The sequence below is a fragment of the Capsella rubella genome, unplaced genomic scaffold, assembly GCF_000375325.1.
Source record: "Capsella rubella cultivar Monte Gargano unplaced genomic scaffold, Caprub1_0 scaffold_6, whole genome shotgun sequence".
In the NCBI taxonomy this organism is placed as follows: Eukaryota; Viridiplantae; Streptophyta; class Magnoliopsida; order Brassicales; family Brassicaceae; genus Capsella; species Capsella rubella.
Window position 1 is genome coordinate 6,230,462 of NW_006238918.1, and position 25,378 is coordinate 6,255,839.

The 25,378-nt window shown below is 36.4% G+C and overlaps 7 protein-coding genes across 12 annotated transcripts; 3 read left to right on the forward strand and 4 right to left on the reverse strand.

Moving 5' to 3' along the window:
• The first annotated feature begins 259 nt into the window (after positions 1–259).
• LOC17881748 (lipase) lies at positions 260–3,369 on the forward strand. Of its 2 annotated transcripts, none has more exons than XM_006287964.2 (11): positions 260–481; positions 600–675; positions 1,095–1,174; positions 1,371–1,436; positions 1,536–1,583; positions 1,667–1,734; positions 1,816–1,888; positions 1,970–2,134; positions 2,229–2,423; positions 2,552–2,643; positions 2,857–3,369. In XM_006287964.2, the coding sequence occupies exons 2-11, from the start codon at positions 603–605 to the stop codon at positions 3,071–3,073; spliced, it is 1,077 nt and encodes a 358-aa protein (XP_006288026.1). In that variant the 5' UTR covers positions 260–481; positions 600–602; the 3' UTR covers positions 3,074–3,369. The 2 variants fall into 2 exon arrangements, with proteins under 2 accessions (XP_006288026.1, XP_023637183.1); XM_023781415.1 differs by having other exon boundaries at positions 600–672.
• Positions 3,370–4,404: 1,035 nt separating this feature from the next.
• Positions 4,405–6,366, reverse strand: LOC17883791 (F-box/LRR-repeat/kelch-repeat protein At1g09650). Of its 2 annotated transcripts, none has more exons than XM_006289056.2 (2): positions 6,140–6,366; positions 4,405–5,915 (listed from the first exon to the last, which is right to left on the reverse strand). In XM_006289056.2, the coding sequence occupies exon 2, from the start codon at positions 5,688–5,690 to the stop codon at positions 4,560–4,562; it is 1,131 nt and encodes a 376-aa protein (XP_006289118.1). In that variant the 5' UTR covers positions 5,691–5,915; positions 6,140–6,366; the 3' UTR covers positions 4,405–4,559. The 2 variants fall into 2 exon arrangements, with proteins under 2 accessions (XP_006289118.1, XP_023637251.1); XM_023781483.1 differs by lacking the exon at positions 6,140–6,366 and having other exon boundaries at positions 4,682–4,759; positions 5,089–5,937.
• Positions 6,367–11,074: 4,708 nt separating this feature from the next.
• Positions 11,075–12,007, reverse strand: LOC111829907. The gene has a single exon (XM_023779948.1). It carries the CDS (start codon positions 12,005–12,007, stop codon positions 11,075–11,077), a length of 933 nt encoding a protein of 310 aa, XP_023635716.1.
• A 727-nt stretch (positions 12,008–12,734) lies between these two features.
• Positions 12,735–15,796, forward strand: LOC17884282 (lipase). 4 transcript variants are annotated; one of them, XM_006287748.2, is made up of 11 exons: positions 12,735–12,875; positions 13,282–13,362; positions 13,598–13,677; positions 13,811–13,876; positions 13,981–14,028; positions 14,114–14,181; positions 14,264–14,336; positions 14,420–14,584; positions 14,676–14,870; positions 14,988–15,079; positions 15,310–15,796. In XM_006287748.2, exons 2-11 carry the CDS (start codon positions 13,293–13,295, stop codon positions 15,527–15,529), a joined length of 1,077 nt encoding a protein of 358 aa, XP_006287810.1. In that variant the 5' UTR covers positions 12,735–12,875; positions 13,282–13,292; the 3' UTR covers positions 15,530–15,796. The 4 variants fall into 4 exon arrangements, with proteins under 4 accessions (XP_006287810.1, XP_023636480.1, XP_023636479.1 ...); XM_023780712.1 differs by lacking the exon at positions 12,735–12,875 and adding an exon at positions 12,985–13,071; XM_023780711.1 differs by lacking the exon at positions 12,735–12,875 and adding an exon at positions 13,035–13,131.
• A 1,830-nt stretch (positions 15,797–17,626) lies between these two features.
• On the forward strand, positions 17,627–20,487 carry LOC17882135 (E3 ubiquitin-protein ligase MIEL1). Its single transcript, XM_006288406.2, has 12 exons — positions 17,627–18,071; positions 18,412–18,499; positions 18,606–18,662; positions 18,757–18,789; positions 18,906–18,983; positions 19,059–19,102; positions 19,222–19,262; positions 19,360–19,442; positions 19,537–19,628; positions 19,723–19,792; positions 19,886–19,927; positions 20,030–20,487. Exons 1-12 carry the CDS (start codon positions 18,022–18,024, stop codon positions 20,153–20,155), a joined length of 804 nt encoding a protein of 267 aa, XP_006288468.1. The 5' UTR covers positions 17,627–18,021; the 3' UTR covers positions 20,156–20,487.
• Positions 20,488–20,695: 208 nt separating this feature from the next.
• LOC17883865 (divinyl chlorophyllide a 8-vinyl-reductase, chloroplastic) lies at positions 20,696–22,136 on the reverse strand. Its single transcript, XM_006289421.2, has one exon. The coding sequence runs from the start codon at positions 22,040–22,042 to the stop codon at positions 20,789–20,791; it is 1,254 nt and encodes a 417-aa protein (XP_006289483.1). The 5' UTR covers positions 22,043–22,136; the 3' UTR covers positions 20,696–20,788.
• A 77-nt stretch (positions 22,137–22,213) lies between these two features.
• LOC111829938 lies at positions 22,214–22,821 on the reverse strand. Its single transcript, XM_023780223.1, has one exon. The coding sequence runs from the start codon at positions 22,656–22,658 to the stop codon at positions 22,497–22,499; it is 162 nt and encodes a 53-aa protein (XP_023635991.1). The 5' UTR covers positions 22,659–22,821; the 3' UTR covers positions 22,214–22,496.
• Between the last annotated feature and the right edge of the window lie 2,557 nt (positions 22,822–25,378).

Sequence of the window (25,378 nt, forward strand, 5' to 3'; positions counted from 1 at the left end):
TCTCTCGATAATCGCCTTATCCATTTAGCTAGCCGAATCACGTATCTGACACCTCAGCACTGGAATTTGCGACACGCTACACAATTAAATTCCAGTAATACCCTTCGTCGCCTACGAAAGAGCCCACACGCTTCTCGCCTATTCCTTTGCGTATAAAGGACGAAAGTGGAAATTAAAAAAGGAAAAAAACAGAATATTCGTATTTTAACGCCGTTTCTTCTGTTACCTTCTCTCTTTTGCAGATCAGGCATCTATATAAATAATAAATAATATATAAGTCGCCGTTACCGGGGATAATCTCCGATCATCGTCGGAAATTTCCAAATCGTGGTGAAAGAAGGTCACTCAAGGATTTGGTTCATTTGCGTAGATCTTCATTCCTCAGTTTTTTTCTTTCTGGGAGTTCTGTTTGTTGCTATTTCTCTTTCGGGTTTTGTCCTAATCCTCGTTAGTTTGGGTTTCGTAAGTCTCGTTATAGAAGGTAAACATATATTTTGATTTTTGGCTAATCATTTCCTTATCCTGCTGTGTTTTAGCTCAATTCTTACCTTATATAGTCTGATGAATAGAAGATGATGTTGTCTTCTTGGCTCTTGCAGAACATGGGACAAAAGAGGTGGTTCCTCTTGTTGGCAATTTTTTCTTGTCTTCTTCCCTTTTCATGTGGTAGAGGTGGTAATGCAACTTCTATTATGATTCCGTATCTGTTGCTTTTTATTGGGACTTTTGTTTTCAGTTCTCCTGAGTTTCTCTGAGCTTAATTAAGATTTTGAAACTTCTTTGTAATGGAAATAGTGGTTGGGAAGATTGGAATCTATAATCTGGCTACAATAACTTGATTCTGTCATTGTAATAGTGATAATTCATTAAGGGCTAATTACATGTTCTATCATGTTTTTATAAGTTGAACAAAATCAATCCACAATTCTTTTAGCATCAGAATGCATGAGGAACCATGAAGATCAAAATATTGATTTCAAAGCTTTATGATACCGACAGTTTTATGTACTTGGTATAAATGAGTTGTGAGGCTACAAGTGAGTTTAGACCGAAATCTAGTGAATTTACGTTGACTTCGTTCTTCCATTTTGCAGTTCTCAAGTTGAAGAGCGATGATGATCGACCTGTTTACAACCATACTCATGCCATAACACTTGTGGAGTATGCTTCTGCGGTAAGTTAATGGTAGATTAGTACAGTTGAAAAAAAAGTGGCCTGTAACGATGATTTTCCTTGACAAACGTAATTACTGGAGTGTAACACTAGTCCTCTTCATATTTTCATTTACCATTATTGACACTACTATTCAGGATATATTATGCTGAAAACGTACATCAAATAGGTGAATCAAGTTTGTAATATGTATGCAGGTCTATGAGTCTGATTTGACAAAACTCTTCATGTGGACGTGCGAAAGATGCAATGGTTTTACAAAGGTATAGCAATCTTGAAGCAGATCACTGTTTAAGCTATGAAGCCACAATTTGTAAAACAGCTCCAGTTATTGAGTTCTAACATTCTTTCGGATGGTGCAGGGTTTCGAAGTTATAGAGATTATATTTGACGTTGAGCACTGCTTACAGGTCGGCCATGATATCATAAACTACTCACTGGACATGATATTATTTCATTAAACAATTATTTATATCAGTACATGTAACAACAGGCATATGTTGGGGTGGCTAAGAATTTGAATGCTATCATTATTGCATTTCGGGGAACTCAAGAACACAGGTTTTATTCTGGTCGATGTAATCTAAACGCTAAACATTGCATAAACTTGCTTGATGCTTAGTCAAATTTAAACTTGTGCAGCATTCAAAATTGGGTCTCAGACTTGTTTTGGAAACAGCTCGATCTGAACTACCCTGATATGCCAGATGCAATGGTAAACTTAAACGACAAGCTTGTTGTCATTGAGTTGGTCATGTACTCAAGTGGAATATCTAAAAGTTGTCTACATTGGCAGGTGCACCATGGCTTTTACAGTGCTTATCACAATACAACTGTACGGCCTGCAGTGTTAGATGCTATAGGACGAGCAAAGAAATCCTATGGGGCGAACATCAACATCATAGTCACTGGTCATTCAATGGGTGGAGCAATGGCTTCCTTTTGTGGGCTAGACCTAGTTGTAGTCATCCTTGAACTGAAATTACTTTCTTAGATCATATTGTTATTATGTCCTTTGAAGTTGTTCATGACTTTTATTGGGATATAATTCGCAGGTAAATGAAGGAGAAGAAAACGTACAGGTTATGACATTTGGGCAACCTCGTGTTGGGAATGCTGCTTTTGCATCTTACTACAGTTTGCTTGTGCCTAACACATTCCGTATAACGCATGACCGTGATATTGTTCCTCATCTGCCTCCTTATTATTTCCATTTCCCCCAAAAAACATACCACCATTTCCCAACAGAGGTAATATCACTTTTTCAGTGCACTAGATGTTTATCAGAATAGTAGTTTTAAGCGAAGTTTCTCTGCTTGGTTTACCAAACTGTCTGGAAAAAAAGAAGAAAGCAGTAATGGTGTGTTTTGGGTTGCAGGTGTGGGTGAGAGAATTCTCTTTTTCGAATTTTGTTCTTTTTGGTTTGGAAAAAGTTTGTGACAACACTGGTGAAGATCCTACTTGCAGCAGGTAACTACCAATCCATCTGAAACAACTTGCTGATATAATTCCCCTCCAACACACCAACATTAGCAAGAACAAACATGCAAAGCGAAACATAGGAATAATATATACTGCCAGATTAAAATTGTTACAATATGCCTTCTGTTTCATGTTTTATCTTGTGTGCCAGACAATTTTTTTACACGAATTCAGTATGACTTTTGCCTCTTGTTGTTTCAGATCGGTGAGGGGAACTAGCATTTCTGACCATTTAAGGTACTTTGGGGTGGCATTGAATTGTGAAACTTGGAGACAATGCAGCATAGTGATGAACCAAGATATGGAGAAGTACAGCAAGAAAGATTCAAAGGGTAACCTATTGCTGTCACGGACAGTTCCTCCTACAGACGTCAACAAAACAAGTACTCTATCGAGAACTGGAATCTCTGGTCCATAAGAGTTGGTTGAGTCATGTCTTGAACAAGAAAGCTTGCTTCAACGGGATGTTCGCGCCTTAAAAAGGGATTCAATGTGGAGGAAGAAGAAGGGTTTTTAGATATTTTTGTGGTCGGGAAGAAGGTGAACGAATGGCTTGTAAATAAGTCCTAAGTTGGTCGCATGTAGCATCTTAAATCTAATATTCATGATCATATTGAGATTGGATTCAACTATATATATGTAAATATGTCAATTAATAATGAATAATGACATTGTACAGTAGCAGAATAGTTAAAAAAAAAAAAGTTCTTTAAATCTGTATCCATCAAATTCTAATGTCAATTATCAATTAAAGTTTTAGATTCAGTTTTCTTATTGACTTCCATCATTTTATAACTAGTGTACAAATGTTCAAACTCTTGCTAGGTAATTTTTAGATACTAACACATGTTAATACAAATATTTTTTCGTACTCAGTGCTAGTTTTGTTCTCACACTTGAGACAGGACATGGATTTTTGCATTAACACACGACAGAAAAAATTATTGTTGTATGAAGGATGGTGCAGGGTTTCGAGGCAATGGAGATAATAGTTGACATTGAGCAGTGCTTACAGGTCTACCCTGATATCATAATCTACTCACTGTACACGATAATATTACATTAAACAATGAATAATATCAGTACATGTAACTTGTAACAACAGGCATATGTTGGGGTGGCTAAAGATTTGAATGCTATCATCATTGCATTTCGGAGAACTAAAGAACACAGGTTTTACTCGAGTCATAGAATTTAAATGCTACACCTTTGCCTAAACTTGGTTGATGCTTGATCATCCTAAAAATTTGTGCAGCATACGAAATTAGGTCTCAGACATGTCGTGGAAATTAACAGCTCGATCTAAATTACCATGATATGCCAGATGCGATGGTATGCTTTAATGATAAGTATTTTTCATTGAGTTGGTCATACAGTATGGTGGAAATTGTAATAGCTATCTACATTGACAGGTGCACCATGGCTTTTATAGTGCTTATCACAGTACAACTGTACGGCCTGCAGTTTTGGATGCAGTCAAACGAGCAAAGAAATCCTAATGGAGCGAACCTCAAGATCATGGTGACTGCCTGACTGGTCATTCAATGGGAGGATCCATGGCTTCCTTTTGTGCACTAGGCCTAGTTGTAAATATCCTTACATTGAACAATATATTTTTTTTAATCTCATGTTATCTCCTTTAAAGTTGTTAATGATGTTCATTGGGATGTAAAAATATAAAAAAATACACAAAAATTATATAAAAACAAAGTTACAGCATAGTATATAAATTATTGAGCAGGTTGAGAGTATACCGGCTTGTATGTTGAAGCACATAAGCCCATAGTTGGAGATAACTGTTTTGTTCACGAGAGTAACAACACCAAAAATTGCAAACTTACTTGGGGGAAAACAAATAGTTGATGGAAGAAGCAAATGTTACAATGAATTGGCACCAACCAAATCTATAAAATAGAGATTAAACTCGGGAAATAACAAACAGGAATTCCAATGGATATAGCCGGCGAGAAAGCAATATCATATTGTTTGCTTTCGGGGTCTTGTGTAAATAGTTGTTGATGTAGTAGCGCAGTATCATAAAACAACAACTTCTTCTTCATCTTCAAAATTGCTAGTGGCACAAGAGTGAACATTGTTGGCCAAGCTGGGATACCATACGAAGCAAGAGTTATATCCAGGTCTATTGAATATATTTTGTCCCACGTCTTGTTGCTTGAATTGAAAGACCATATCACTTGATTGGGACAAGTTATCTCGGATACGCACAAACGGTTGTTGAGTTTGCACATAGCCAACCCGTAAGGGGAGGAATTGACAAAGGGAGCGTTGGAGAGGACTTGAAAAGCTTCGGTATGAAGATCGAAAGATACAACTTTGGTTTCTTGGCAGTCGGTTAACCAATGAAGTGACCCATTAACAAACACGGTATCAATAAGAGCAATAATGGGATAAGGAGAAGCTGGAGTAACATACCTCCAAGCGTTGGTGCTAAAGTCAAAAACTTCGCATGTGGTAGCGTTTTCTAGGCCTACATCTAGAGAATTGTATAGCCAAACGGGCTTGTATGTGTTGGTGAATATGTCTTTACCGAACCCGATCTGAAAGAATCTGTACCCAGGCTTGGTGACAGAGTGAGAGTGATCCCAGAGTTGTTGAAAGGTACACGGAGGAAGAGCCCGATACCATCTAGTGGCGGGGTTGACCACAAAAGAGTTGAAGAGATTGTAGAGACAAACGAGACCGTCAAAGCTATTATGGGAAACCAAATAGTCTGTGTTGTCCTCCTCCTCCCAAGGAGTAGGGATCTTGACTGATGAGGATGAACCCAAGACCAGCGTTCTTAGGGTGTCCTGGCCCCGATCGGTAATTACGGACACCATGAGAACATCTGCATCTCCTGATCGCTCTCGATGCGTCAAGTACTGTCTTTCTTGGAAGAATTGGGATTCAACTGTTGATTCCCATTGCTTCGATACAGCCTTGTATCTCAGCAGGGATTTCACCGCAAGTCTCTCCAAGATCAGCTCTACTACTTCGTGGGGCAGCGATTCCATCCTCAAGCAATCTTTTTCCATATATCTTACGTATAACCCTTTCCTTTGTCTTTTATATCTAAACTTTTTAGTAAGAATTTTCCATCAATTCCCACGGTTTTCAAAAGAAACTTTTTTCTTCTCCTTCTCCTTATGGGCTTTAATTTTTCTTTGGGCTCTGAACCCAATATTGATTTAGACCGACGGTCAGGCACCGTTTGCAGATGTCTGCTCTGCTGCTTGCAGCAGGTAACTATATCAATCCATCTGAAACAAATTGCTGATATGATTCCCCTCCGACACACCAACATTAGCAAGAACAAACATGCAAAGCGAAACGTAGGAAGATTATACACTGCCAGATTAAAATCGTTACAATACGCCTTATGTTTCATGTTTTAGCTTGACAATTTTTTGTTTTACACGAATTCAGCAGCATAGTGATGAACCAAGATATGGAGAAGTACAGCAAGAAAGATTCAAAGGGTAACCTATTGTTGTCAGGGACAGTTCCTCTTACAGACGTCAACAAACACAAGACTGGAATCTCTTGTCCATAAGAGTTGGTTGATTCATGTCTTGAACAAGAAAGCTTGCTTCCATGGGATGTTCGTGCCTTTAAACGGATTCAATGTGGAGGAAGAAGAAAGGTTCTTTGATATTTTTGTGGTCGTGAAGAATGTGAACGAAATAAATTGTAAATAAGTCCTACGTTGGTCGCATGTAGCATCTTAAATTTAAGATTCATGATCATATATATGTAGATATTGGATTCAACTATATATGTATGTAAATATATCACTTAATAATGATTAATGACATTGTACAGTAGCAAAATAGTTTCGAGAATTCTTTGACTTAGTATCCATCAATTTCTTTATGTCAATCACCAATCAATGTTTTAGATTCAGATATCTTATCGACTTTAGCAATTTATAACTCTTGCTAACATTATTGCAAGGTAACACATGTTAACACAGATATTTTTCCTAGTCAATGGCTAGTTTTGTCCTCACACTTGAGACAGAACATGGATTTTTGCATTAATACACGACAATAAAAAAAATTATTGTTGTGTCTGTTGTAAACTATGTCTCTCTATAAGTAAGAAGATCAAATCAAGAGAAGAACAAAGAGGAAAACAAGAACTAGAGGGAATATAGAAAGATCTCTTCTTATTATCTTTTTACTCAACCTTACATAAAGAGTAGTTAAGCTCATCTATTTATAGTGCTACAAGATTGAAAGGGGGGATGTATGACCAAGAGTAATGTATGACCAAGGAAAATGTATGACCAAGAGTAATGTATGACCAAGTGGAATGTATGACCAAGAGGAATGTATGACCAAGGAGAATGTATGACCAAGAGCAATGTATGACCAAGGGGAATGTATGATCAAGAGGAATGTTTTCTTAATAGATTAATCACATGTTTTATAACACTCCCCCTTGATTAATCATTACTGTATATTTGCAATATACTGCCTCGTTAAAAACCTTATTATGGAAAAACCCGTTAGGGATAAAAACCACGTTAAGGGAAAAAGAGTGCAGTAATGCTCCCCCTTGATTAATCATTATTGTATATATGCAGTATACTGCCTCGTTAAAAACCTTACCATGGAAAAACCCGTTAGGGATAAAAACCATGTTAAGGGAAAAAGAGTGCAGTAACGCTCCCCCTGGAAAATATATCTTTTGTCTTTATAGGTTTCGTAAATGACGCATTCCGATACTTTTAGTATGCTTCTTGAATGTAGTGGTGGGAAGTGCCTTTGTAAAAAGATCTGCAACGTTGTCGCTTGAACGGATGTATTGGATGTCAACTTCCTTCTTTTCTTCGAGTTCTTGAGTATAAGAAAAAAATCTCGGAGGAATATGCTTTGTCCTATCACTCTTGATATATCCTTCTTTGATTTGAGCGACACAAGCAGCATTATCTTCAAATATTTTTGTTGGTTCCGCTTTGGTTATTATTCCGCATGCTTCTTGTATGTAATGAGTCATCGATCTAAGCCACACACATTCTCTACTTGCTTCGTGAAGTCCAATAATTTCAGCATAATTTGAAGAAGTGGCGACTAACGTCTGCTTCTGAGAACGCCACGAAATTGCTGTTCCACCAAATGTGAAAACATATCCGGTTTGCGATCGAGATTTATGCGGGTCTGATAAGTATCCTGCGTCTGCATAACCAACTAGACCAAGCGTAGAATTTCTCGGATAAAATAATCCTAAGTCTATCGTACCTTGGAGATAGCGTAAGAGATGTTTTATCCCATTCCAATGTCTGCGCGTTGGGGATGAGCTGTATCTTGCAAGTATATTAGTAGCAAAAGCTATATCTGGTCGAGTACAATTTGCAAGATACATTAGTCCGCCAATGGCACTCATATATGGTACTTCAGGACCTAATATTTTTTCGCCATTCTGACAAGGCCGAAAAGGATCCTTGGTAACATCAAGTGATCTATTGACCATTGGAGTACTCAAAGGATTTGCTTTGTCCATATTAAAACGTTTTAACACCCTTTTAGTGTAATTTGATTGATGCACAAATATTACGTCTTGGAAATGCTCTATCTGGAGTCCTAGACAAAATTTGGTCTTTCCAAGATCTTTCATTTCAAATTTTTCTTTCATGTGAGCTCTTGCCTCATCAATCTCCTTTTGAGTTCCAATTATATTTAGGTCATCAACATATACAGCAATGATCACAAATCCTATCAAAGATTTCTTTATAAATACACACGGACATATCGCATTGTTGATGTATCCTTTACTCAACAAATATTCACTCAAGCGATTATACCACATGCGCCCGGACTGCTTTAGTCCATAAAGTGATCGCTGTAGTTTGACCGAATAAATTTTCTTAGATGCTTCCGATATCTTTGATCTTTCTGGGATCTTTAATCCTTCCGGTATTTTCATGTATATGTCACTATCAAGTGATCCATATAGGTATGCAGTCACAACGTCCATCAGGTACATTTCTAAATTTATAGACGCCGCTAGACTCATTAAGTACCTGAACGTGATTGCATCCATGACCGGAGAATATGTTTCTTCGTAGTCAATCCCTGGTATTTGAGAAAAACCTTGTGCCACGAGTCTAGCTTTATACCTTGTGACCTCGTTTTTCTCATTTCTCTTTCTTACAAAGACCCATTTGCATCCTACCGGTATTACATCTTTAGGTGTAATGATTATTGGTCCGAAAACATTTCTTTTATTAAGGGAGACAATTTCATTTATCATGGCTGTTTGCCATTTCTCCCAGTCAGGCCTTTTCTGGCACTCTGACACGGACCTTGGGTCTGGATCGTTATTTTCATGATCGATCTCTTTAGATACAGAAAAAGAGAATATTCCATCTATATCATCTATTTCGTTTCTATCCCATACTTTCTCATCGTGGACAAAGTTAATGGAAATCTCGTATTTTTCTGTATTATGTTCGTCTTCCGAACAAATTTCTTTATCTGGTTCATCTAGAACTTTTTCATATATGTCTTTTAAACAATTTTCATTACATGGTTCTTCTCGAACCTTTACTCCCAATTTGTTTCTCTTTCGAGGATTTTTATCTTTCGATCCTATTGGCCTCCCGCGCTTTAATTGAACCGGTTCATTTGTTCTATTTACACCAACATGTTTTTCTGGAACATTTATCCTTGATGGAGCGTTAGCAGCGGGGATATAGGATTTCGTCACCCTTTTTATATCTGTGAATGCATCAGGTAACTGGTTTGCCAAACTTTGTAATTGTACAATTTTTTGTACTTCCAATTCCCTTTGATTTGTAGGAGGATCAAGATAAGCCAAAGTCTTTGAACACCATGTGATATCTTTTGGTGATTCTCTTAATCCTCCCCCTAACGCGGGGAATTCACTTTCATCAAAGTGACAATCAGCAAAACGTGCCATGAACATGTCACCAGTTGTTGGCTCAAGATATCTAATTATGCTTGGTGAGGTAAACCCGACATATATTCCCAATCTCCTTTGCGGCCCCATTTTTGTTCTTTGTGGTGGCGATATAGGGACGTAAACTGCACACCCAAAAATACGGAGATGGGATAAGTCTGGCTTCTGGCCAGATGTCAACTGTATTGGGGAGTATTCATTATATGCACTTGGTCTCATCTGGACCAATGCCCCAGCATGCAATATAGCATGTCCCCATACAGTAATTGGGAGCTTTGTTCTCAAAATTAATGGTCTTGCAATCAACTGCAACCGTTTAATCAAAGATTCAGCCATGCCATTTTGTGTGTGTACATGAGGAACTGGATGCTCAACCTCTATTCCCATTGACATACAATAGTCATTAAAGGCAGCGGAAGTGAATTCACCAGCGTTATCAAGTCTAACTTTCTTTATGGTATAATCAGGGAAATGTACTTTCAACCTGATTATTTGGGCAATGAATCTTGCGAAAGCCGTATTTCTCGTTGTCAAAAGACATACATGTGACCATCTGCTGGATGCGTCAATTAATACCATGAAATATCGAAACGGCCCGCATGATGGGTGAATTGGCCCACATATATCACCATGTATTCTTTCTAGAAATACATGGGATTCATTCCCAACTTTGGATGGCGATGGCCTAGTTATGAGTTTTCCTTGAGAACATGCATTACATAAATAATTTCCCGATTGAAAAATCTTCTGGTTTTTCAATGGGTGGCCACTCGAATTTTGCACAATTCTTCTCATCATTATTGAACCAGGGTGTCCAAGGCGTTCATGCCATACCTTAAATGTGTTCGTAAACTTCGAGTCTACAACAACATATGATTCAATCATGTTAATCTTTGTGCAATATAATCCGGAGGACATCATTGGTAATTTTTCCAATAGATGTTTACTCTCCGATGTAATGCAAAGATATTCAATGCCATTTTTCTTCATAGTCTCTATATGATATCCATTTTTTCGGATATCTCGGAAACTTAATAAGTTTCTTTGAGACTCGGGAGAATATAATGCTTCTTGCACTTCAATCTTTGTCCCCATTTGCATTGTAAAACTTGCTCTTCCGAAGCCTTTTATAATTTTTGCATTTCCAGATATGGTACTCACGCTTCCAACGAAGTCTTTTATTTTAAGATCGGAGAAATATTTTCTATCTCTTAGTATTGTGTGCGTTGAGGCACTGTCTGCTAGGCATAAATCTCCGTCTTTAATTACAAATTGTGACATCTTCTGGTGTCAAAATATTCAAATACAAAACAAAAACATAATTTATTATATCAAAATTATTTTACAATACCAAAAGAGTTATATATATATATATATATATATATTATTATTTTTTTTTATTTTATAATAAACTAGTTAAAACAAAAAGATATTTCACAAACTTTTAAGAGCTATATTCTTAATCTTGTGGACTTCTTTTCGGAAAAACAACATTTCACATCAGTTTTAGCCTATTAGTTTCTGTTGATTCTTTTGGTTCAACAAGAAAATCTGCTACATCAAGATGAGCATAATCACTTTGGCTATCAAAGGATGGCCCAACTTCCTTAGAGATGAAGTTGGTTTCAACATCTTTGTCTTTAGCCTTTTGTGATTCCTGATACATATCGGCTAAATATTTTGGTGTACGACATGTACGTACCCAATGTCCTTTCATGCCGCATCTAAAGCAACCATTTTCCTTTGACCTTTTATATTCTAGGCCATCATCATTGGTTTTCTCTCGTCCGCGACCACGTCCATTTCCACGTCCACGTCCACGTACACGTCCTCGACCACGACCACGAAAGTGATCTTTTCTTCGTTTATTTTCACGTCCTTGATTATTTCTTTTGCTCGATGATGCAACATTCACTTCTGGGAATGGCATTGATCCAGTTGGACGGGTTTGATGGTTTAACATCACTAGTTCATTATTTTGTTCAGCAACAAGGAGGATTTGCATCAACTCCGAGTACTTGGTGAATCCTTTTGCCCGGTATTGTTGTTGCAAGATTACGTTTCCGGGATGGAATGTGGAGAGAGTTTTCTCTATGATATCAAAATCAGTTATCTTTTCTCCACACAACATCATCCTAGAAGTGATTCCGAATAACGCGGAATTATACTCACTTACACTTTTGTAATCCTGGAACCGAAGATTCAACCACTCATGTCTCGCTTTAGGTAAGATCACATATTTCTGGTGATCAAACCTTTCTTTAAGTGATTGCCAGAGATCTGCAGGATCTTCTTGCATAATATATTCATCTTTTAAACCATCATGGATGTGGTGGCGAAGAAAAATCATGGCTTTTGCCTTTTGCTCATCTGATGTTGTTTCCGACTTACTGATGGTTTTCAGAAGCCCGTTTGCCTTAAGATGCATTCTTACACCTACTGCCCATGTCATATAATTTTTTCCACATACTTCTAGGGCGGCGATCTCGAGCTTTGTCAGATTTGACATGATAACTAAACACTAAATCCGTAAAAAAAAAATTATACTAAAACCCTTTTAAATAATAAAATAGGCGATAAATTTCCGTATATTAGAGGAGGCAGAGCCTACCATAGATCGCAAAAAGTATAATCTACTACAATATTAATAATATATGATAGCATAAGTTTAAGAGTTACCTCAATAATATATGAACCTAGATGATGAACGGTAGAACGTCGTGCTGATAACGTGTTGTAAACTATGTCTCTTTATAAGTAAGAAGATCAAACCAAGAGAAGAACAAAGAGGAAAACAAGAACTAGAGGGAATAGAGAAAGATCTCTTCTTATTATCTTTTTACTCAACCTTACATAAAGAGTAGTTAACCTCATCTATTTATAGTGCTACAAGATTGAAAGGGGGGATGTATGACTAAGAGTAATGTATGACCAAGGAGAATGTATGACCAAGAGTAATGTATGACCAAGTGGAATGTATGATCAAGAGAAATGTATGAACAAGGAGAATGTATGACCAAGAGCAATGTATGATCAAGGGGAATGTATGACCAAGAGGAATGTTTTCTTAATAGATTAATCACATGTTTTATAACAGTGTCAATGTTTTAATGATTTTAAACCGGACATGCTAAAGATGATGTAATGGTTTTAGATCTAAAGGGGAACCCTCTAGACGGAAAAGAGTGTTTCGACGGAATATATCGTCGTATCTCCGCCGTAATAAGCCGCAAAGTTCCGCGGAAACCAGAGAAGAGCCTAACGAAGAAGACCCACGCAACCGCATCTTCCTTGAGGTTCGTCGCAAGTTTAATCTCATCTCTAACTCACTCTCAGTTCCAATAATACCCTTCACTATCTGAGCCAACACGTCTCCTTCATCACCCGTCTTTGCGTATAAAATGATGTAAATTGGAAATTAATGATCAATATAATATTCGTATTTTCATCGCCGTTTCTTTTCTCAGCCGAAATTATTATTTTCTTCAACGGGTAATTTATCTCCGATCACTGTCCTAGATTCCGATTTTGTTGCATTCATCAAGGATTTAGGTCGCTTGCTTTGATCCTCCATTTTATAAGCTAAATTTTGATAATTTGCTTCTGAATTCTGCTTTGCTTTAGCTCAAATTTTCGCCCTTAATTTTGATTGGTGATGAATTGAAATGATGATGTGGTTGTGTTCAATTGTTGACCTTGCAGAACATCTGAACATGGGACAAAAGAGATGGTTGTTCTTGCTGGCAGTTTTTGCTTGTCTTCTTTCCTTTTCATGTGGCAGAGGTAATCAATTATGCAACTTCTATAGTGATTCTCCATATATCAGTCTATATGAGCCTAATCAAGTTTTGAACTTCTTTGTAATGGCAAAATATAAATAAAATTTTACTCTGGATACTCTACAATTGTGAGAGTGATGGTTCGGAAAGAGCCAATTTTACATAGCTGTGAGGCTACTGATGAATTCAGATTTTGAAATAAGTGAAATTTTATTGTAACTTCTTTCATCATATTGCAGTTCTCAAGTTCAAGAGCGATGATGGTCGACCTGTTTACAACCATACACTTGCCATAACACTTGTTGAGTATACTTCAGCGGTAAGTTTATCGATAATTACTATAGTAGCCATTCCATTTGTCTCTACTATTCTTCAAGATAGGAAGGAAGAAGAGAGCTTGTGCTTATAAAGTGCATCAAAGGGATGAATCGAGTTTAAATATGTATATACAGGTCTATATGTCTGATTTGTCAGAACTCTTCACTTGGACATGCGAAAGATGCAATGGTTTGACAAAGGTATAGCATATTGAAGCAGATGACTGTTTGAAGCCATAATATCATAATGTGTATAAAGCTAATAGTTCTAATAGGGTATTCTAACGTCTATAAGGATGGTGCAGGGTTTCGAGGTAATAGAGGTTATAGTTGACGTTGAGCACTGCTTACAGGTCTGCCCTGATATTATAAGCTACATCTAGACATGATATTTTTTTATTGAACAATCAATAATATTAGTACCTGTTGTAACAACAGGCATATGTTGGGGTGGCTAAAGATTTGAATGCTATCATCATTGCATTTCGGGGAACTCAAGAACACAGGTACTACTCTCGCCATGCTATCTAAAAGCTACACCATTTGCCTAAACTTGTTGAAGCTTGATCATCCAAAAAACTTGTGCAGCATACAAAATTGGGTCTCAGACTTGTTCTGGAAACAGCTCGATCTAAATTACCCTGATATGCCAGATGCGATGGTATGCTTTAACGATAAGTATTTTTCATTAAGTTGCTCATCATGTAGTATGGTGGAAATTGTGATAGTTATCTACAATGGCAGGTGCACCATGGCTTTTATAGTGCTTATCACAATACAACTGTACGGCCTGCGGTTTTAGATGCAGTAAAACGAGCGAAGAAATCCTATGGGGCGAACCTCGAGATCATGGTGACTGGTCATTCAATGGGAGGGGCCATGGCTTCCTTTTGTGCGTTAGACCTAGTTGTAAACACCCTTACGTTGAACTAGTTCTTTTCTTTTCGTTATGTTTTGTCCTTTAAAGTTGTTAATGATGTCCATTGGGATGTAATTGCAGGTAAATGAAGGAGAAGAAAACGTACAGGTTATGACATTTGGGCAACCTCGTGTTGGGAATGCTGCTTTTTCATCTTATTACAGTTTGCTTGTGCCTAATACCTTCCGAATCATTCATGACCATGATATAGTTCCACACCTGCCTCCTTACTATCATCTTTTCCCTCAAAAAACATACCACCACTTCCCAACAGAGGTAACGTCTTTTTCCTATTTTCATTCTCAGTGTCCTCTAGTACGCGTGATGTTTATCACAGTAACTGTTGTTAGATTTTTTTTTACAGCATTTGGTAATGGATCTTTTGGATTGCAGGTGTGGGTGACAGAACTCAATATTTTGAATATTGTTATTTATGGTGTGGAGAAAGTTTGTGACGACACCGGTGAAGATCCTACATGCAGCAGGTAACTAACTCTCTTTTGCGTTTCTACTTGATCACTCTGAAACAACTTGCTGATATAATTCATATCTGGATTACACCTACACTTGCAAGAACAAACCCATTAATGGAAACATAGGATCATTATTTACTACCACGTTTCACCTGATCCATCGTCTATTCATAATGATTTCACTTGGATACTGAATTCTTTTTGAAGTATCATAGTATAATGATTGGCACTTGTTGTTTCAGATCGGTAATGGGAAGTAGCATATCGGACCACTTAACGTACTTTGGAGTGGAGTTGATGGGTGAGACTTGGAGACAATGCAACATAGTGATGATGAGCCATGAGATGGAGAGTTACAGCAGGAAAGATTCAAAGGGTAACATATTCCTGTCGCGGACAGTTCCTTCCACGGAGATAATTGAAACAAAAAGTCTATCCAAAACGAGAATCTCTAGTCAATAGGAGTTGGTTGAAATCAGCAAGTCTTGAACAAGAATGCTTGCTGGAAAAGGAGGTTGGGAGATCCAGATGTGGATGAAGAAGACGTGTTGTTTGATTCTTTGTTGTCGTAAAAGAAAGTGGTATATACATAATAATCAAGACTTTTGTAAACAAGTCAGTAGGTTGATAGCATGTAATTAAAAACACCATGTTAAATACTTACTATGTAAATATGTGAATGGATATCAAGTTTCTGTGGCTAATGAATTTCTGAATTTCTTTTGTGTATTTTGTTTTATATACTGTCAATATACACTATTTTATTGCTTGTAGTTTAATGTTATATTGAAAGCATTTTCCAAGACGATCTTGAAAGTTTTAAAAGGTATGGTGGATACGAATGTCAAGTGGCCTGCATGTACTATATTGATAAGATGTACACGAAACGAATATATTTTTTTGTAGCCTTTGACTAACATCCTCCAGAACCAATGTTGTTTTTTTAGTCCTTTTTCTAATAGGTGGTGTAACCCATAAAAATATTTGAACTATTCGATTGTAATCTTGATATACCTAACAAAAGATTTGTCAAAAGAATACATTACATTTTTTCAGTCTAGCTCTTCACCCAATGGATCCACTTCATCTTGGCAAAACCAAAGCTCCATGTTGCATTACAAGAGGAGATGTCAGGCAAACCAAAGCTCCATGTTGCAATCAAGTCAATGCAAGCAACATCACCGTACCGTTTGTTACGAGTTGTGGTTAGTTTGTGCGTCTCTCTGTTAGTTAAGATGTAATCCATAAAGTTGGTGTTTTAAGGTTAATAATGTACTAATGTGTCTTTTGTGCAGTTGTCTAATGTCTATACATGTCTCTAATTCGCTCAAAGTCACATGATTGTGACGTTGTTTGCAATAATAGCCGAGAGAGTTGCTTAGTTCTTGAAGAGGAAAAATTAGACTAAACATTTAGTCTTCCTTTTAACGTTATATGTTTTTCGACCGGAGATACTATTTGCAGCTTATGGATATTTATGTTTTTAGAAATTTTTAAAAGCATAACTATTTTTCCTTTTTTTCTTTTTTGGATTTTATTTTTAATGTTTTTGTATTTATTTTTCCTGTTTTTATGTTTTTTATTTATAATAAACAATCATAAAAACGTTAATAATGGATAGGTTCGTGATACCATCACGTCACGTGGTCCATGGGATTGGTGGGGTCAATGTAACTGACTCAAGCAACGAACAATTTTTTTTGGTTATTATGATTTATATCAATTATAGATACTAATTTTAGAACTTTTGATGGTTAAGTAAGAATCATGCATGTGAAGACATTAAATCTCATGCAAATTGGTAATAGTCTATTTTTTTTTATGAATGTTGATTACAACATACTAAATCTTTTCTACAGTAAATTTTGATTTTTAACACTTTACATAAAAATTATTTTTATAAAACCCGATTTACCTTCTCTATAAAAAACACTACCTTTATTGTATCATTATATATTAGGTTTAAAGATATTTGATTATAAAACGATTAAGACAAATTTTTTTATAAATTTTACAATATAGAAGAAAAAACATTTTTTTGGGGACAGGACAAAACACCTTATTCCAAAATAATTCTGTCAAATATATTATTATTTTATATATTTTCTTGCCCCATTTTTTTGATGATAAAAATGTATTCTTTTTATAAGGCAAAATATGTTCGAGAAACTTGTATTTTAGAGGAGAGCGAGAAAATACAGACTACTACTATCTATATTAGTCCTTCCAAAAAATCTCTAATTGGTAAACAGATAGGTCATTTAATATCGTTTTATACTCCACAAAAATTACAAACTCTACAAATTTACCACAAAATTTTATGTGTATTTAAAGAAAGTAGAGAGCCGTCAAAAAAAAAGTAGAGTAAGAGTGAGAGTGTTGGGAAATAAAAATAGAAATGGTATAAATAGAGATAAACCGATCTAGAGCTGTGATTGGTCAATAAAGCGGCGCTCTCTGTTACGGTTGTATATCCATGTCATCCCATCCTTCTATCACCACCACACCACAACTCTCTCTTATCTCCCTCTCCCTCTTTAATTATTCTCATTTCTTTAAAAAGCTACACGAACTCCTAAGCTAACAACATTCACTCGGGGAGAGAGAGTCGGAGATAGACAATACAAATATACAATAAAGCAATCTTTTCTTTTGCTTTCTTTGTTTCTTTCTTCGTTTCTGCAACTAGAAGAAGTTGAAGAAGATCGAAGAATTTTTGTTGTTGTTTATCCTCTTCCTATATAAGAAAAAAACAAGGCGTGGGGTCTGTTTTCATTTCTGGCCTTGCGATTCCGATAAAACTCTCAGCTTCCTTCAAAAGCCCATCCAAATCCACTTCTCTCTCTCTCTCTCTATCATTATACTATATTTTTAGGCATATTTTTACCTTTTCCTTTCCCCCATCTCTCTCTCTTTCTCTCTCTGTGTCTCTTGGCTTTTCTCCTCCCGTTCTCATGGAAGCTTCACCCAATGATCGACTTCATTTTGGCAAAATGGGTTTCGGGTATGAACAATCCTCTGTTTTTTCTCTTCTACTCTATTCCTTGTCATCTTTGTTGTTTGCTTTAACAGATCAGTGTTTCTTTGGTTTCTGCCTTTGTGGGTCGTATCTTGTTTTCACGATCATGTCTCTCTTCTTCTGCTTGATCCGTAGATTCTAAGAAATTTTAAGCTTTGATTCACAAAGTTTCTTCCTTTTTTCAGCTTCTGATTCATTTAAACACAATCGATTCGTTTTTGTTTTTGGCTCGAAACAGTAGATCTGTGTCTCGATCCACAAAATTTTCAATCCATATAACCATTTCTGATCCATATAGATCTGTTTCTCTTCCATGTTGTATCAGGTGCCACCATTACAGGAGGAGATGCCAAATCAGAGCTCCATGTTGCAACGAAGTCTTCGATTGTCGCCATTGTCACAACGACAGCACCGTATGATCTCATTTCCTCAGCTTTATTACAGTCTCGTGTTACTTTCCCCGTTATGATTCCTACCCTTTAAACCTGTCTGATATTAAAAACGTTGTGTGTGTTTCAGAGCACATTGCGCAATATCTACGACCGTCACGATCTTGTTCGCCAAGATGTTAAACAAGTACGATCCATCTTTACCCTTTAGCTAGAACTACGTGATCTTCAAAAATTACCCATTTATTCCTAACTCTGTTGTATATTATGGCTTTTTTCAGGTGATTTGCTCTGTTTGCGATACGGAGCAGCTGGTAATTCCCATCACTTGTAGTTTATATTACTTTAACTTGTCTTATGAGTTATGGTGATCACTAAGTTATCATTACTCTCAGCTCGCGTGTAAAATTATGTTTGTTTCATATTTCAGGCAGCTCAAGTTTGTTCGAATTGTGGTGTCAACATGGGAGAATACTTTTGCGATATCTGCAAATTCTATGATGATGATGTAAAAAACTTTTGACTTTACACCTGTTTGAATCTCTTCCTTCTCGGTATATGATTCTTGATTGTCTTGTTTCAGACTGAGAAAGGACAGTTCCATTGTGATGACTGTGGAATTTGCAGGTGAGAATCTTTCTCCATACATTGTGATGACTATGGAATTAGATATCTTCTTAATGGTTGATTCGTTTGAACTTGTGTGATGATTGTTTCACGTGACATTTCACTTCTGCGTGATGCAGAGTTGGAGGGCGTGAGAACTTCTTCCATTGCAAGAAGTGTGGTAAACTAAAAAGCAACAAAGTTTTCTCTTGTGCAGTTTCATTCTACCACAATATTGTGGGCGTTAACTTGTAAGATTGTCCATTACTTGGTTTTAGGATCTTGTTATGCGACTAGTCTGCGCAACAACCATCGCTGTGTTGAGAATTCGATGCGACATCACTGTCCTATTTGTTACGAGGTATGTGTATTATGGCATAACTTTATAAAGAAAAAGTTAGATTTTCAGTAAAACATATTCACTTTTAGCTAATTGTGTGTGCCGTGAAATGCAGTACCTTTTTGACTCTCTAAAGGACACAAATGTGATGAAATGCGGACACACAATGCACCAAGAATGCTACCACGAGATGATCAAGCGTGACAAGTAAATTTCCCTTTCTTGTGGTTATATGTGACTTTGTTTCAACTATAAAGTTGTTGTTTTATTGGGTGATTGATGGTTTTTAAATTTTGATTAGGTTTTGTTGTCCGATTTGCTCGAGGTCAGTGATTGATATGTCAAAAACATGGCAGAGACTGGATGAAGAGGTTAGTTCTACATCCGTTGCTGAATTGTTTAAGTATGTTAAATCTTGAAAATCAATTGCTTAACATATCAATTTGTATAATTCGTTCCCTTAGATCGAAGCCACTGCTATGCCTTCTGATTACCGCGACAAGAAGGTAAATAAGTTTCTTTCTTTGTCACTTAACTAAAGACTGGTAAAGATATTCCGTTGACATCAAAGATGAATACTTTCTAACAAGATTACGCGGGAACCACAGGTTTGGATACTATGCAACGACTGTAATGACACAACAGAAGTGTACTTCCACATAATCGGACAGAAATGTGGGCATTGTCGATCTTACAACACACGAGCGATTGCGCCTCCTGTTCTTCCTCAATGACAAACCAAGATCTATCATGTAATGCCATCAGAAAGCAAGCAAGAACTTTTTGTTGCAAAAAACTGGGGCAAAGTTGATGATCGCTTATAACAGGAAAAGGAAAAAAAAAAAGAAAAAAACGATTGATGATCAGTAACGATTATTGGTCACAATAGCAAAACACACATTTGTCTTCTTCATGATTGGATTTGTTGTTCTCTTGTATTGTCATATTTTACTATTTGTGTTTGGGGGATGGAAATTGAGGATGATGTATAATATACTCTATATATATTCTTGATCCAGGAAAAATCACCTGGATAATATGTTTTCAAGGATTTGTTGAAAACTAAGGTTTTGCGAATTCATTTCGAATTTTATAATCAGATAATAGGGGATACAAATCAGTCAGATAATGGGTTAGGGTGGATAATTCAGCTATCTCAAACCAGCTTTATACAAGCTTTAATTTAGATTTGTCACAATATCTTTACTTCTCTTTGGGAAAGATCCTTCACTAATGCACATGCTCTGCAATGTTTGTTGTCTAATGTCGTTGAATCAGCGAATCTCTCAAATTCACAGATTTTATATTCATATTTTCATCACTTACAAACTACACAGCCAAACTCACTTTGCATAAAAAAATTCCGACTAGAAGAACTGTTCGCCGAGCTCTTGACCCGCCATTCCTTCCCTGATCACTTTCTTAAAGAAATCCTCAAGCGTGTCTTTCCCATAGCTTGGTGTCTTCTCCTCACTATATTCTCCAGTCTCTGGATCAAGAATCAACATACTCTCTGCGGCATAATACCTCCCAATCTTTCCAAACTCAGCAGCCTCTCCAACCGAAGGAAAGATCTTTGCGATAAAATCAAGAACCCCAATCACAAAATCCATAATCTCGATAGGTACTTTCAAGAACTTAGGCTCTCTGCCAAGAATCCTAAACAGGATCTCTCCTTGCTCCAGCGGCGTTAACGCCTTCCCTGGTCCACCAATTGGCAAAACCTGATTGATCTTGTTCTCTTCCAACACGCAATCCGCTATAAACGCTGCTAAATCCTGTTCGCTGATCGGTTTACAAGCGCATAGCTTACCATCTCCGAACATCACATAAGGTTTCCCATCTTTCACAATATCAACTTGACCACCTAAGCTCTTAAAAAAAGCAGTTGGTCTCACAATACTGTAAGAAAAGCTCGGATCTTTGTTCTCCGCTAAATCCATCAACTCGGCTTCAAACTTTAGTTTGGCTCTCTGAAACTCCAGTAAAGGCTTCTGCACACAAATCGCAGAGAGCAAAACAAAATGCTTAGCACCAAACTTCTTCCCAGCCAAGAGACTGTTCTTGGTAGCTTCGTAATCAATCTTCCACGAATCTTTAATCCCTCCATTACGACTAGCGAGACAGGACACAACAACATCAATACCAAAGCCAAGATTCTCAACAGATTTTTCTAAAACATCTAACTCGGTAACATCCGAGAAACACACATTGGCGCCTTGTAATTGCTTCAAAGTCTCTTCCTTGTCGTTTTTTCCTCGAATCCCACTCTTCTCTCTCGCAACAGCAATCACATTGAACCCTCTTTTGATCAGCTCTTTCACTACGAATCTACCTATGTACCCAGTTGAACCAACCACTAACACGTTTACATCCTTAGGGCTTTTGTTCCTGAACGAAGACGATGTAGCGATTTCTGAAATGCCCGAGTCTAGAGATGAAATTGGTTTGAGTCTCGCTCTACTAAACATAAGACTCGTTGAGGACCCATGGAATTGGAATGTTGAAGCTAAAGGAGACGACTTTACCTGAAATTGTGAAACGAAATTGGAGTTTTTGAAGCTGGTTCTGGGTTTTGGTGAGTAGGAAGCAAATACGTTGAAAGAAGAACAAAGTGACATTATTTGAAATTCTCTGTACAATGTTACTTCGATGATCGGGAAAATGAGAAGGAAAGTGCGAGAAAACGAAGGAAACTAAAAAACTACTCAAGAGACGAAGTGTGAGGCCATTGTATCAACCCGTTTGATCTTCATCTTCATCCTCAAACACATAAAAAATAATTTCCAAAATCAGCCCCATATATTTTACGTTATTTCTTTTTCACCCCGAAACTTTCTTACATGTTGAAAAATTTCGGAGGATATTATGTGATTGATCATTCTGATCCATATATTTAGTAAAAAAGGAAAAGACAAAAAGTCAAAAACCAAATACAGTACAACGTTTAATTCATCACTAATCAAGAACCGACACATACAAATACAAAGAGAATCCGAAAGAGATATATTTGTAGAGATGTGATCATGATGATATATATAGATGCATGACTTTGTTGTACCGATCAAACGTTGGTCAACGGCACCGGACGACACGAACGGCTGTACGGCGTTCGTTGGAAGTGCAGACAGCCATGACAGAGAGACAGATAACAACAATTATGACGAGGTGTGTTAATAGACTGGAACCATCATCGTCACCACCACCACAACACGAAGACATACACATCCCACCCATATTCTTATTGTGTCCTTTTAAGATGAGCGATGAATGAGTTTATAAGGGTGAGGTGAGTTGAGAATGAGAGATAAAATGAAGTTAGCTGAGAAGGATCTGTCTTTATTGAGTTTTTGATTGCTACTTTTGTTTTTAAAATTGGTTTTCGTTGGACTTGAATCAGCTATAGCCAACTTCGTGTTTTAATTATGAATATATATCGAGTTTTAATATGTTGTTGTTTTGTTGTGTTCATAGCAAATGTTATTTTTATGGTCCGGAGACTTACGACATATTCTCCCGTCAATGTATAATCAATTACTTGTTGACATGCATGTTGACATGTTGTAGTAATGTATCCTTATTATGTTTCTCTCGAATCATGGGTTCAAGTCTAATCAGTTTATCATTCATATTTCACAATTCACATACGCCAGAAGATCGACATAAACATAAATTTCTTAGGACCTCTATGATTTGACCTTTAACCTCATAGGAGACGTGGGGAGCACACACAATACACATACAAATGTTTTAAAAACATTTGGGCTTATGTCTATATATCTAAAAAGCCCATTTCATTAAATACTTCAAGTCTTCCCGTTACAATACCCACTCCGAAGATATATGGTTTCATATTTTCTTTTTGTTTTATGTTTCATGTTATTGCATTCCGTCGTGATTAATCATCATCAAAATATTACGACATAATCATATTTAAAAAAAAAACTGAAAATTTTATGTGAGCTGCCATGTATGCAAAAAAGTGAGCTCTTAAACAACAGTTGATCAAAAATTTGATTGTTCATCGAAATTTAAATAGATTAGAACATAACAATATTTTTTAAGACAAAAATGAGATTTTAAGGGGTAGACAAATTAGGATACGTATTGATATTTCAAGAAACCTAAATTTGTAAAGATTATGCTTGGGCGATTTTGATTAAAGAAAAATAGTTTTTTTTAGATATTTCAGTGAAAATCAATCATGACAAATGTAAACTAATAAGGATTTAGAAAATAGAAATCGTATACGCATCGATCAAGTGTCATTGTCAAGTGGCATACAAGTGGACGAAATTGTTACTTGGTTCCAAATGTTTCAAAGTTCAAACTCAAACCTACCTTACACGACCTAAAGGCCTTTCGTTGATTCCCAAACGCCAATTTCCTGTGTGTTACTTCTAGTGATACATAAAATGCCACGACACCTCTCATTGCGCTTTTCCTATTACGAAAAATGCTTTTATTGGTTATGTCAAAGTCTTCCGAAATTATTCTAGCTTTCTTACTTTATTAGCTAGACTAATATAGAAGACGGTGTTTTTAATGATGTGAGATTTTGCTATGTGGGTTTTAAAATCAACCAGAGTTAGTTTCAATTTTGGATAACAACAGCTATATATGTTTACTGCAACTAGTAAAATGACTAAGTAATTACCGACGGTGTATTTTTCTTTGGTATTTCAGATCAATTCATACACAAATGATCTCTCTAAAAAACAATTATAACTAGTATAACTCCACAACTTTGTAGCCTTGTACACGTACGTATATTATACTTTACCTATTTTAAAACTAAAAATAAAAATACATGATAAAATCTTTAAAACCACAAAGAAAGAAGAATCGAGAGGATGTGGTGGATAAACAAATCAATAGTCGCGAGCTTCACCGTACTACAGAATCTAATAAGGGGAACATACTTGCATGGACCTGAGTCAGCATGGGTTCTCTTAACCTCCCATGTTACGACACGTGTCAACTTGTCTGAACCAGTGTGTACTGTACGTTAAATTAAAATCAGAGCCAGTGAAAATAGTCCTATTACTAATAATTTAAGAAAGTCACAGCCTCGTCGATGACAAGTTGACATGACGTGGTTGTTTCTCATTACCACGCAAGTTTCTCGGGTACAATACAATGTTATCCACTTACTGTTTCCACTTTTGAACGTAACGTCAATTTTATACGATATGATTGTGTTTTTTCCATATATGTTGTTCGTTAATAAAACGTGAATATTTGATGTATTAGTAGGCCAGCTGGTCAAGCCAAGGCAACCATACTATTGCAAAGCAATCATTTAGAAACATATATTTAATCACCAATCAATACGTTCTGGATAATATTATTGCTTGTCGAATCCAAGATATAATAGGTCTATGCAGTTAATTTGGATAAGATTCGATGCTCTCGATCCTCTAACTACCTAAACCAACTTGGCATTAATATGTATACCTTACACCTTAAATTATTGATATAGTAATAAAAATGAATATTTCTGAGATATTTTTTTCGTTAAAGGGTTTATATTTCTGAGATCTTATTATCACCGTACGCTACTCTCGATCGCCTTAAACGATGAGAAATAAGTTTATTTTTATTTTTATATATATATCAAATGCAAAGACTAGGTGGTGATATATTTGATCCATTCGTTTGAAGTTATATAAAATGAAAACTCTTGTCAATACGATGTTTTTATGGGCTCGAATATAAAACAAGTTCACAGTTTTTGACCACAAAATTGGAGGATTAAGAGAAATAGTACCGTTTGCTCCAAAATAAAAGAGAGAATAGTCGTATCTTGAATTATAGTATTTTGAATATTTCTAATTGATTGTACCATAATAGATTAGTTTGGTTTACGTCATCCGGTTATACCAATTTAGAAACTATAAAAAGTACAAGTATTTCAAATATTTCTGTAACTCAAAAATTGTGAAAACAGTCGAAAG